This window comes from Pempheris klunzingeri, chromosome 22 (genome assembly GCF_042242105.1).
Source record: "Pempheris klunzingeri isolate RE-2024b chromosome 22, fPemKlu1.hap1, whole genome shotgun sequence".
NCBI lineage: Eukaryota > Metazoa > Chordata > Actinopteri > Acropomatiformes > Pempheridae > Pempheris > Pempheris klunzingeri.
The window spans coordinates 19,488,320-19,500,966 of record NC_092033.1 but is presented as its reverse complement, the minus strand read 5'-3'; the positions used below and the strand labels follow the sequence as shown (position 1 = coordinate 19,500,966).

The 12,647-nt window shown below is 43.0% G+C and overlaps 1 protein-coding gene across 4 annotated transcripts in view; it reads left to right on the top strand.

Moving 5' to 3' along the window:
* Nucleotides 1-12,647, top strand: part of osbpl8 (oxysterol binding protein-like 8) — a 77,015-nt gene that overhangs the window by 19,026 nt on the left and 45,342 nt on the right. For 3 of the 4 annotated variants that reach the window (XR_011585897.1, XR_011585896.1, XM_070853587.1), the window contains exon 2: nt 2,179-2,276. Coding sequence is in view for 1 of the 4 variants with exons in the window: in XM_070853587.1 (XP_070709688.1) it covers nt 2,232-2,276 (45 nt within the window). In the remaining 3 variants the exon portion in view is untranslated. Of the gene's footprint in view, nt 1-2,176; nt 2,277-12,647 lie in introns of those variants that run through there. The other variant, XR_011585898.1, reaches the window with a different exon arrangement.

Below are 12,647 nucleotides of genomic sequence, written 5' to 3'. Positions count from 1 at the left end.
AAACATTCTGTGGAGTTGCAGACCTATTTCTGTTATTTTCCCACCTCAGCCGTGTGGCTGCTGCTCCAGGCTGAGTCATCGGCTCATTGCTAAAGCTGGTTTTCAGAAAGAGTGGAAAGCTTCTGTCTCAGCGTGACAGGTCCTTGAGAGTCAAGCCCATATGAAGTGTGTGTGCTGGCTGGAGCCAAGAGGCTGTTGGAGCGCTGGAGCGTTACATCAGTGGAGCGGCTGGGGGGGGGGGTTAGTGACCTTCTCTTTGTCAGGATGTCCTCCTGTCCTCTGTCTGATATTAGGCACTATTTGTCTCTTAACAGTCTCCTGAAGCAGCTTCTTTCCTGCCACCACCCTCCACTGCCTTCTTGGCACCTTTCAAATTGGCTACAAATATACTGCCTAACTGTGTCCCACATGCAATCAGAAACAAACTTCACAAGAGTGCGTGTATACCACATGATCAGGTGTGAAATAATTATTTAGGGAAACTATATTGGAAATGGTGTGTAATAAATATTTTCTTATATATTATTTTTAATCCAAAGACGTGCTTGTGACCACTGAGTAGTGCAAGTGAAGCCATTTTACCGCCATGTTTCAAAGGTAAAGCTATGTGAACTGTCACTCAGAGACCTGCATCAGCTCCAATTGAGCTTTTCTGGTAAGTAACAAGTGTTGTTTGGGTTTCCACTACTCCAATCCTAACAGAGCCAGTTTAACAAAACATATCAAATAAATACCTGTTGGTGGAGACAACAGAATTTTGCATCTGCAGTGTCAACACTTAAGTCATACCGTGGTGCTGCATTGTGGCCTCTGATAAGGTGTAATCTCAGTTAGGACCACAGGGCTCAGAAAGCTCACATATCCACTCAAAATAGCAATCAGTGGAAGTGGCTGCCTCCTATAATTTTGAAAGCATTTTTAGGAGAACCACGTGCAGGCAGGCAGCTGCTCCACCCAAAATAATCTGCCCAAAAGTGTAGAGTGTAATTAACAGATGGTCCCACTTGTTCATGAACTCCTGTTGAGGATTTAGCTGACAGTGGCATTACACTTGCGAACAGTAGGCTTAGGCCTTCATTGTATTGTGTGCAGGTACAGCACCTGCATGGAGAATTAATACTTAATGAGTTGGATCACCCAGGGCCTTGTTGATGGGCGGGTGGTAGAGAGTGTTGATAGATGGATGCATACAGTTTGCTATTGTATGGCTCAGCTTTGAGCCTGCTGGCATCCCAAAAATCACATGAGCATTTTCGTGCCTCTCAGCTGACCATTATTGAAAAGTTGTATTACCTTTTTGCTGCTTAGTGTTTATGTATCAAAAGTTAACTCAGTCAATTTGAAAGTTATTTTGGGAATCCTAACTTTTCATTCACTTTGGTCCACTCTGACAAACAACATGGGATAAAAGAGGCGATTTTTGTCCTTGATGCTCATTTTAGTTCCTAGTCTCGCCCCACCACTGAAAGGTTGGACCATTTCTGGGTCTGATCTCAACATTGGAGGTAAAGGTTGTCAGGATTTTATCAACATATTGGATAAGAGCTTATAGTTGGGGCTAGTTCCTGAAATGTGGGATGAATTGGAGTATTTGTTGGCTATGACATGGAACTACTGAGTAGTATATATATATATGTGTGTGTGTGTGTGTGCGCGTGCGTGCGTATGTATATGTGTGTGGCTTTCCCTGGATAGATAAAGGTTACAAAATTGTCAGTCTCCAAAACAAAAAGGTAGACTGAAAGATTGAATTTTTCAGGACTGACTGGGGGAAAGGAGCTGACAAGGCTGGCTGATCCTCCATCCTCCCCTGTTTGTACTAGAAACAGGCTGTTTATCAAAGGGAGCTGCAGCACCTTTGCATGGGTGGAAAAAGGCAGTTTCTTTTGCCTTAGTATCCAGTGACAGCAATGAGAGAAATCGTTTGATGTACTTCTGTACCACACTGCTGCTACTTCTTGCTATTTTGCAAACTAGCCAACCCACATAAGGTGAAAGGACATGTTGCTATTACAAGCCAAAAAATAACTGCTTTCAAAACAGCTCCAAGTCCTTGAGTACAAAATTTTGAACGCATGGTATACATAATACCCACCCAAGTGACCAAGTTAAAAAGACGGTGCTGCATGTTGTACCTTTGTCCTGTTGTGGTAACACATTACTTCTCCCTCCCAACAGATATGTGGCTGTCAGAGCGGCGCTGACAGGCCTGACTCTGGATTAACACCACCATGGAGTCCTCCTCTGAGTCCCAGCAGGAGCCTGAGAAAACTTTGGTGAGTTACCACGCTCACATAGGTACAGTCCCACATGAACATACATGTGAATAGGGTTTCACGCCAAAATACTATTCGATAGTCACAGTGAATTTTTTGTAGATTATTCAAATAGTTCACCCCACCCACTATGTTCTGGAGGCCCTAGAAAAGATTAAATAAACAGTCTGAACTCCAGCCGGCCTGGCTCTTTGCCACGTTGAGGCTGATAATTGTCCCTAATAACTGGCGGTCTTCACTCAGCCTCTATTTATAGTCTGAGGTCGGAGAGGGTTCCTGCTTCCTGCTAGCATCAGTGATGGGACGTCTGCTCGAAGAGTACGCTCTCTCAAACCTAATGCTTAGCTTAAGGTGCTAATATTGCTAACCTGCCGCAGGCTTGACAGGCTCTCTGTGGCAGACACTGCACTTTGCTGACGGTAACTAAAACACACTTCTTCCTGTTAGGTGTTGCAGGTTGACGGTGGTCGTACTAGAGACTAACCCAGCTTTGAAAATGAAAAGCTGCACTCAGAAGTCAGCCTGGTTGGCCACAGTTTAATTTAGTAACCTGTAGTTCTGCACCATTCTCCATTGTCTTGTCATTTTTTCTGTCCATAGTTTGGTTTATGATTTTGCTCCTCTGCCTCTTTTCAGGCATCTGTTTTGGTCATAGATGGCACAGACAAACCATTTTTATCTTCAGATTCTGTGCCAGTTGCGCCACATGAGGTTTCACATGAGTAAGGCTGCTATCTAACTAAAGTCCTCCAAGATTGAACAACAATTTTTGCACCATTAGGTATATAGATCACTGGAAAGTGTAAAATGACATTGTTGGTTTTTATTAATTATAAAAGCTCATTTAGTCTTACCTGTATTCGGCTCAAGCTGAAGATGATGCAGAGACTTCTGAAGAATGTATTTTCGCAGTGAGCAGGAGGGCAATTATAATTTCAGGTAACTGGGGTGATAATGGTGCTGGCCATCCCTCCCACACAAAAGGACATACAGCTGCATTATACAGGAGTCGAGCGAACTGCCTTTTCTACTTCATTGAGCCTTGCTTAGAGTAGGAGAGTAGAGTGAGTTTTAATAACACTCAATATCTGTTAGTAGTGCAAGTTAATTTGTCACCCCTCCCTCTCCGAAGCCCATTTCAGTGGCTGCATAATAAACCACTGATGGATAAATTGGTCTGAAAGCCACGTCAGTGTATTTACGGTTTCTTTTGAATGCTTTCTTTTGGATTGAATTGAATCTGATGAATGCATTCCTCTCTGCAATTTAGCAATAAAGCCTCTTTGTGGTGGCTCTGGGGCAGTGTGCTATCCACTGATCACACACCATGAGCCAGTGCAGTGTGAGGATGGTGTGAGACTTGCACTGTGGGACATACTGTGTTGCTGGCATGTCCTGCTGTTTGCTGAGATGGCTCGTCGCTGGAGAGGACGGCTCCCAACACGAGATGAAAGGCTCTGGGAAGCACGCCAGGTGTCTGCCCCTTCTCCGCCCGCTTTGACATTCTCATAGCTAGGAGACCCTTCAGGAAGGTTTAGAAGCCCCTCTGTTTCAAACATCCACCACCATTGCTGTCATTTGCATTGAACATACTGTAATGAAAGAGCTGGTGACCTGCTGTTCGGAGTAGGCAGCTGTGAAAAGGCACATAGATGGCCATTATGCCCCTGAACAATGGCTCTGACGTAGCTTAGAGGTAAGAGGAGAGGATCGGAGACTAGGAGATCACTGACTGAGCGGATGTGAGCAGCTGAAATAAGTGGAATGGAGTACAGGCTCCAACAGTACAAGCTTATATGTGCTCCTACCAGTTCTTCTTTTTTGACGCCAATCAGTCGTCAAAATAGTACAGTACCCCACATCTACAGTGTCCACAGCTGGCGTTCCCTTTATGAGATAGTACAGAGCTTGAAAGGCATTACATTAATCCAAAAAAGGAGAGGATTCTTACCCAAGTGTGCTTCTCTTCTTGTTTACTGCACATGAAGACCTATATTGACAGCCTGGAGGCCAAGACCACTTTCATAATGAAAACTGAAGAAGCACAGGCACACCCTTGGGCAAACAAGGGCACATAGAAGAGGAGATGCACCACAAACTTACATTTCATCAAAAACAGATTTTCTGATCCACTAATTGATACAATAAAAGTACCAGCCTAAAAATAGCCTGGGTTGTTAACCATTTCAAGTTCAGCTTCAGCACCTGGTTTCCGTACCTTTGGTCTTGTTCATTAGAAGATGCCCTATGTGAGTATCTACGAGAACACAGAGCAAAGACGAGGGCAGTCTGGAGGAGATCACTAATCTACTTTTTGGTTCACTTCCCTTTAACTTGCCTTGTTTTACAGCAGTGAATCAAATTAGATTTAACGTGCCTTTTTACACTGATCAACAGAAAAATACTTTTTGAAGTCAATATGAAAATAAATCTCTATAGGATGATACCTCTGCTTCAATTAGTGCTTTTCTATATTTCCCAGAATGCCGTGTTGCATCCAGTGGATGGCTGAATGCCCACAGAAGTAAACTGAAGCTGTTAAGCTGTAGCTAGTTTTGCTATGGCTGCACTGCATTATGACCATCAGACCTCTGATTGCAGATTTTAAAATCCACCATTTAACTATGTGCAGTAGAGAAACTGCCAAGATTTGTTCAGTCTTTCTCTGACAGTAGAGCGGGGGTAGGTGGTGGGTTGGGCAAAAATCACATGAATAATCACTGTGTAGCATCACATAGACTGGATGATTGGTAGAAATGCTGTGTGTGTTCCCCCTACAGATGCAGCCTTTACTGTGTTGCTTTTTACTATAGGACCCTATAGGAACTGCTTACAACACATTTAGCTCTCTGTTTCTTGCTGTTGTGGATCGATCAGTGCTCACTTGAGCTGACAGGCTCACACACATCCCTCTTGGAGTATCCAGTTCCGTTGGCTTGAGGAGGGTAAAGTATTGTGTGTCAGCTCACTGTCTGCAATTATGATTAAAGATCTTTTCTGCTGGCTTTGGTACTGTGAAGAAAGAGGAGTGGCAGTGTCATGTGTGGCTGTGGCATCATGTAATATTCCTGTCCCCTTTCACACATTTATCCTGTAGCAATTACAGTGTGCAAGGGACTGTATTTAATGTTTGCATGGCGATATCCATCGTTGAAGTCATTCAAGCTTTAAGGAATGTATCCTCCATTCAGTACAAAGTATACAGAATGCCATATTCCATAGGAGCTGGAAAATAATAGTTTTGTGATGTTTACCTCATAGAGATGGAGAAGTCCAGCAATGGTTCAGAAGGAATGTAGTTAAACTTTATGTTACTTACATAAATGGGGCTCTCTGAGCATGAAAAATATACACTACTCACAAAAAGTTAGGGATATTCGACTTTTAGGTGAAATATATGGAAAATGTAAAAAGTGAATGCTACAGTGATATTATATCATGAAAGTAGGACATTTAAGTAGAAGCATGCAATGGTAATTTTATTCATCTTAAACAATTTATTGAAAGAAAATCTACCAACAGTGGTAGGTATACCACAACAAAACATTTTCAGTGTCTCAATAAATTGGGATGTGGCCAAAGGACGTCCACTCCTCTCCTTTCTGTGACTCTTCCAGTCTCTGTATCACTGTTACAACCTCCTGATGACACTCTGTGACCCTCTAAGCTCAGTGAACACCTCGTCTGAGGACTTCCTGTTTGAAGCCTCGCAATGCCGAGGTGCTGCTGATCAATAGTTAGGTGTCGTCTTGGTCTCATGATGTCAGAATGTGAACAGCATGATGAGGAGGACTGTTTAAATACAATTCTAACTGAAGCAGGAAATGTATTGGTGGATTCATGGATCAAACCTGTTGTGAATGTTGCTGTTAAGCTCCTTGTTAGAGAACAGCAACTTGTGCAAAAAGTACTGAAACACTGAACAGTTGGACATGTGCATTCAAAAGTTTAGAGAAGGTCACATTAAGTTCACCTGGAAAGGTTAGAATGCATTTTAGGTTCATCCTGAAATTTCACCTGAAAGCCCAATATCCCTAACTTTTTGTGAGTAGTGTATGTCATAGTGGACTATGCCGGCATGGAAAGGATTGCCATGAAATGGGGCTGGATGATGTAGCCAAACATGTTATCAGGATATGATAATGGTCCGCAAAGGTCCAGAAAGAATGGGAAACGTAATTCACATTCAAACAGATAAAGGTAGAATACAATCTGCATGTACCTGCTGTTAGTGTGTGACTCCCTTTTTTGTTGTCATTCTAATGGAGGGGAAGTATTGAGTCACGCAGTACCATTTGAAATTGCCTTTAGAAGGTTCCGCTTCTTTCAAATTGGGCGAAAATGCAGCATTTTCTCAAGACAAAAAATTTAAAACCAAATCACTGTTAAAGGTTTTTGTGCTGCTGCCACAGTCACTACCATGAATGGGTGCTTTATTCCTACATTTCTGAATGTGGTGGATGCAGTTTGTTTGTTCTGTCAATTCTACTGCTTCAAGTCTCCTTGAAGGTAGTTTGGGGTTTTTGTACCTCCTTTGCCACCACAGTACAGTGCAAGGAACAAGCCCTTTTTGTTAAGATGCAAATCATTTCTCTCATCTAACCCTGTGATATGAGTCACAGTCATCTCTCCTAGCAGACCAGATGTATAGTGCTGTGTTGCAACTGTTAAGAAAAATTAGCCAATTTCCTCTATCAGGACAGATGAGTTGTTTTTTTCCGTGTGTATCACTACACTTGTGTGAAAGAAGGTTTCCAGAACATGAAACCAGACATGACCCCTCCTGGTCGGAGGGTCGACTCATTGGGCAAATGATCTTGTACGACCTAATTCTCATTGGTCAACACAAGAACAGAGCAGTGAATGTATTGATGTATTGGCAGAACCATCATCCGTTCATCCATCCACCCCCCTTTGCCAAATGATACCATTTCAACATCAGTAAGCAGGTATCCCTTTGTTGCTGGTATCTTATGTTCTACCAGGTCAAGCATGACAATGTACATGCAGAACTCACACATGCAATTGTATATACTGATAGCAAGCTTGTGGCACGAGTCATAAAATGTAGCAAAGCACATAAAGCAGGGCCAAAGCCATGTAGGTGCACCGACTTTTAATTTGATTTCCAAATAAAGGGGTTAGATAATCTGACTGAACTGTTGGTTTATTTACAACCTAATAATGGAGAGTTAGTCAAATAGTTTGGATGAACCTGAATTATTCTTGGAGAGGTACAATGAATTGAAATAAAAATGGGTTGTTTACAATAGAAATTCCAAATATTATATTTTAAAGCTGCTATGATCAATATTTTTCTGTCAACAATGGATCAAGTGACTGCATGTGTCGTGGAAGGTGCTGCTCTTAGTGAAAAACCCAGGGTGTTAGCACTCTGCTCTGTGGGGTGTTTTAGCGTCTTTCAGCTCAATATTTGTAGTTTTACAGTCTTGAACTATACTGTTTTGGTTCAGTCTCATGGCTGTCATTAACCTAATAACTGTCCACTCAAAGCTACAGCCAGTCAGCATATCTTCATAAAGACTGAAAGCAGGGGTAAACAGATAGCCTGGCTCTGTCTGGAGCTAACAAAATCTGCATCAACACACTGCATGCTTTTTGTTTAATCCCTACAAAAAAAGAACAACTTCCAGTTTTATGGGGGAGAGGGAGGGAGTCACTTGGCTGCCTGGCATCCTCATGCTGACACCAAGACTCCAGGAAGTAGTCTGGCTCTTGAGTGTATTCTCAAAATGTCTGACTGTTCCTTGAGAGAATTTACCTGGCAACAGACACATGCACGAGTCTACTAGCAAAGGAAACATGCAGAGCAGATGGTGGCTTTGAAGTGACTTGCCAGGGAGATATAAAAAAACTAAACTGGTGACATTTTGAGTTTTCACACCAGCTGAAGTTTTTTCACAGCACGTTGTACTGTCAGCAATCCTGTTATCAAGTTCGAAATCATATTTCTAGCAAGCTGGTGACAAATTTGGTGAGAGCCACAGCAGGCTGCAGTTTTGTCATTTCTTAGAGCAGCCACTGCTGACTGTGGAGCTGCTCTTGCTCTATGCTGTAACGTCACCCATCCTTATCATTCGAAGTGCAAAGTTCGAACAAAAAAGTGGCAGCGCTTTGAAAAGGAAACACAGCAGACCTCAGCTCCACCTCGCCCAGGGAGACTAAATATGTTTGCAGATTAGACAGGAAGGCTTTGGCTGAGTCTTGTTCACTCTTAAGGACAAGAAGACTAAAATGAAAACGATTGAATCCCGTGTGTTGATACACCTACAGATGGCCTTTGGTTTAAGCATCTACAGTAATGTCTCTTCAACATGCTGAAATGTCACATATGGCATGGTATCTCTATTCTGTGTTGTGTAGTAGCTGCGTGTCTGTGTGCATCGTCCTCTGGAGTGATTTTCCATGACTGGGGAAATTGGCTCGGTCAATTTGGTTTATAGGTGCAGGAGGGAGTCAGTCAACAACAGCACGAGGAAGAGCTGTGTGGTGTTCGAGGGCGTACACGGAGCTGTGACTTGAACTATTAACTGCCTCAATACAACAGCTTCAGGCCTTTATAAACCGTGGCGGCCTACTTCCTTGTTTTGTGGGTATGTGGTGTTCTGTCTGTTTGTGTGTCAGATGATGTTTGTCTGAAAAAGATGTTTAAAAGAGCTGTATTGTAGTCGAAATGCCTGACAGGGTAAGAAACGTAGATGAAGGTAAAGGAAGCATGAGATGGATGGGGAGATGGCCAGATATAAGCTGAGCGAGAGTAAACGATAGGCAGTGATGTAACACATTTACAGAGTAGGACAGCAACAAAGCTACTGAAGGCTCAAAGTAATGAGGGGGAGAGGAAGAGAAGAGCAGGGAAGTGAGGAAAGAGCACTCATCAGAGTGGTGGGGGGGGGGGCTCTCTCTCATGCTCATTCTCCCTGCCTCATCTCTTCCCTTCACTGTGGGTGTGGGGGTGTGTGGTTGCAGGCTGAGCTCACCTCCCTGGACTGACTGGCACACGGTACAAATTTCCTGCCTTTCCGTAAGTGAACCTTACCGCTGTCAGTATCACGACAGGAAACGGAGTGGGTGGAGTAGACCGTATGTCACACTGAGGTGCAGTCGATCACACAGTGACTGTGTAGAGTCACATTAAGATGAAAACTGGCACTCAGTCTTTGTTATGTGGTGTTTCCTTAAAAGGAAGTTGTTGAAGCGTTAGACTTGTCTTTGTGATAAGGTTTCACACTGGGCTGACTGTACTGTGCCGTGTCCACTCCAGCTCGTTCTTTCCTCGGTGTGTTGTCACTGAATGAGGGCCAACACTCTGCCATGCTTTGCTCAAGGGCTAACTCAGATCATGCTGCCTCTGTTAGTGTAGTGGAGACATTTGCATGGCTCCGTATGCGTTGCCTAAGGGTCCTTGGTTAGAGAGATCCTTGCATGTATGCGAACAGGGTGGACTGCTGCAGGCTGACAGCCAAAGCATGGATCTAATTGAGGCTGATGTCAGAGAGGGGAGGTTGGGCTCTGGTTGCTTCCAACAGAGGAAAGAGAAACATCAGGTACATTATAGAAACCTTAGAGCTCCTTAATGCAACACTCTCAAGTCTAATTAAGAACCTAATGAAGCTTTCAAGTACAGGTTTAAAAGAGACACAATGAAATGCTCTCATTTTCTATCTGGCAATCACATAAACAGCAAAAATGGCAATCACATTCTTATTTGCTACCTAAATGTCTGACCATGTGCATGGCTCTTTTGAATGGGGGCAAATTAGCCAATGATCTATTGCTGGGATGCAGTTATGTAACAGCAGTTTTCCAGGGAGGGTTGTGTTTTTGTTTTTCATTTTTCTCCACTAAAGAGGCAGAACTCTTGGCCACAGCACAGCGGTGCAGGCAGCTGGGCTGGAGCCAGTGGAGTCCCGCTGATAGTACTAGACTTCATTCTGAAGAGCTGCTGGACCTTAGCTTGATGCTGCTTCCTGCAACAACACAGGGAAACATTTCTGAACAAGCATTCAAATGAATACATAAATTGATTATAGCCTCATCATCAGATTCAGCTGCCCTTTTGTTTTCATCTAATGATTCAGTCTGATATTGTGTTCATGTTGGCTGGCTTCAGTTGTCGTAAATGGTTCTAAAGAATGTCAAAGTGTATATTATTCTCCATCTTATACTGCATTATTATTAGTGATGCAATAACGATTAAATGTAGTATGTCATGCTGGAGCTAGTTGTCCTGAGACTAATTTTAATTTGTATGCTCTTGGGTAGATTGAATTCTAGCAATGTATTGTGATTCATATGCTCATGTAATGTAGAATAAATGTAGTAGAGGAAAAAGTAGCATACCTCCCTGTGGACTGTAGTGGAGTAGAGGTTTACAGTAGCATAAAACTGTACTGAAAGTACATGAGTAAGAATAATTGTCTACATTCTACCACTGGCTGTTTGCTGGCTGTGGGTATGTCACACGTGGCTCCTCACATAGTACCATATCAGTATCAGGTCTGTTGTCATTACACAGAGGCGCAGTACCGCTTGCTAGGAGCAATTAACTAACTGCCCTGTCGTCATTTCTCTGGCTTTAAACGTGCAAACAAAACTCTGATCGGCTGTTTCTCCAACCAAAGGGCCAGCCTCCAGTGAGGACAACCTCCATTGGATTGTTGAATCTGTAGACGTGGGGATTGATTCAGAGAGCAGAGTAAATAGTCTTCCAGTATAAGATCTTCTTAGTGCTATCTGTGCAGTCCTATTTCCACTGCAGCATTAGCAGACAACTCCCATACTTTAGTGTGTACTTTTTGCAATTGGATCCATCCTGCTTTAGTTTAGGATGAAATGCAAGGTATGCAGCTTTTAGTTTCATCTCTGCAAATCAACAAATCTGAACCTGTTGTGTAAATGGTTACAGCTTTGGTGCCTACATGTGACTTTAGAGAGAAGTCTGAACCACACTGAGCCATTTGTCTCAACACCTGAACAAGGGACTGTGATCATGACCTTTACGCTTCCCTCTTAGCATCTTCAGTGTAGTTGTACAGCAACAAATGTGTCCTGTTTGCATTACTACTGTTTGTTCTAGGATCTGCTTTGCATTGGTGCATTCAAACTGAAGAATTTAAAGGAGGTGCAAGTGCGTGTGTGTGTCAATTTCAAAAATATGAGGTTCAGTGTCAAAATACTTAATAATCAGAATATCAGCAGTATCGTTCTCTGAAACTGGTCCCAATTCAGTAGCTCATTGTGGTACTGATACTAAAGTGATACCTATTCTGATTTCTGAGTATTAGCATTAGCTTTCAGTTTCCTAGCAGTAACCTGAACTCTGGTCACTTTAGTTCTAACATGTGCTGTTGGCTACTCTCATGCTTTCCCAGAGCCCCACAAATGTCTCCCTGTTGCTGTGGTGTAACCAGCTGAAGCTCCTGTCAGCTTTGTGTTGTAGCAGTTGGTGCTTATCTTCATGCAGGAGGTAAGGCTGACTGGGATCCACCTTTTCTTATGGTCTGAAGGTGATTCTACCTCTCAGAAAACTAGATCTTCCTGTAAAGTTGATGGACTCACTCAAACTCAGCATGTGGGCCAAAAGTCTGTTGATCAGGGCGTCCCTGGAAAGACGGCCTGTGTCAGGTTGCTTAATGAAGGCAGGAACAGAGAGTGAAACAAGATACCATCAGGTGCTGTGGTTTTCAGTTACCTTTGAGTGGGTGTTGGAAATAGACAGTCGACATTATCCTCTTTTACTGCTGCTAATGTATAGCATCCCAAACACTGCAACGGTTCAGTCGCGGTAATTAGCTTCAGAAATAACAAAGCTCTTAGCTGGGCTGTATAAACACTACTGGTTGATTCAGTCAAAGCAGCTGTTGTGAGAAACTTCATTATAGTGTGTGGTAGGCAGGAGACCTACTAACCTAAATGGCTGTTCTTTTACTCCAGAGGCACTACTGCACTGACAAGACAATAGCAAGGCACCATTGTACATTAATATATTAGCATTGTTATCTACAAACTGAACTTTGAAGAGGTCACAGGCATTTTTGAGAGACGCTGTAAAATGTCTTTCATTGATTCCTGATGGGGAGCTGGGTCACAGCTTCAGCAGGGAGGGGGACAAGGAAAATAAGATCCTGAATATTACAGATGAATTCTATTATACTGCATTACATTAGCTACAATGAACCGTCACTTATTGGCTGTAGACAAATGAACTTTAAAGGAGCCTTTTAGTATTTCCAGTTCATTGTTGTAGTTTTCCAGCCTGCAGCTTTTCTTGGGTCGCTCTGACATACACCCACTGCAGTAGGCCTACAGGCTGCTCACCTGTTAGTTGCTAACTTTGTCACAGTCGAG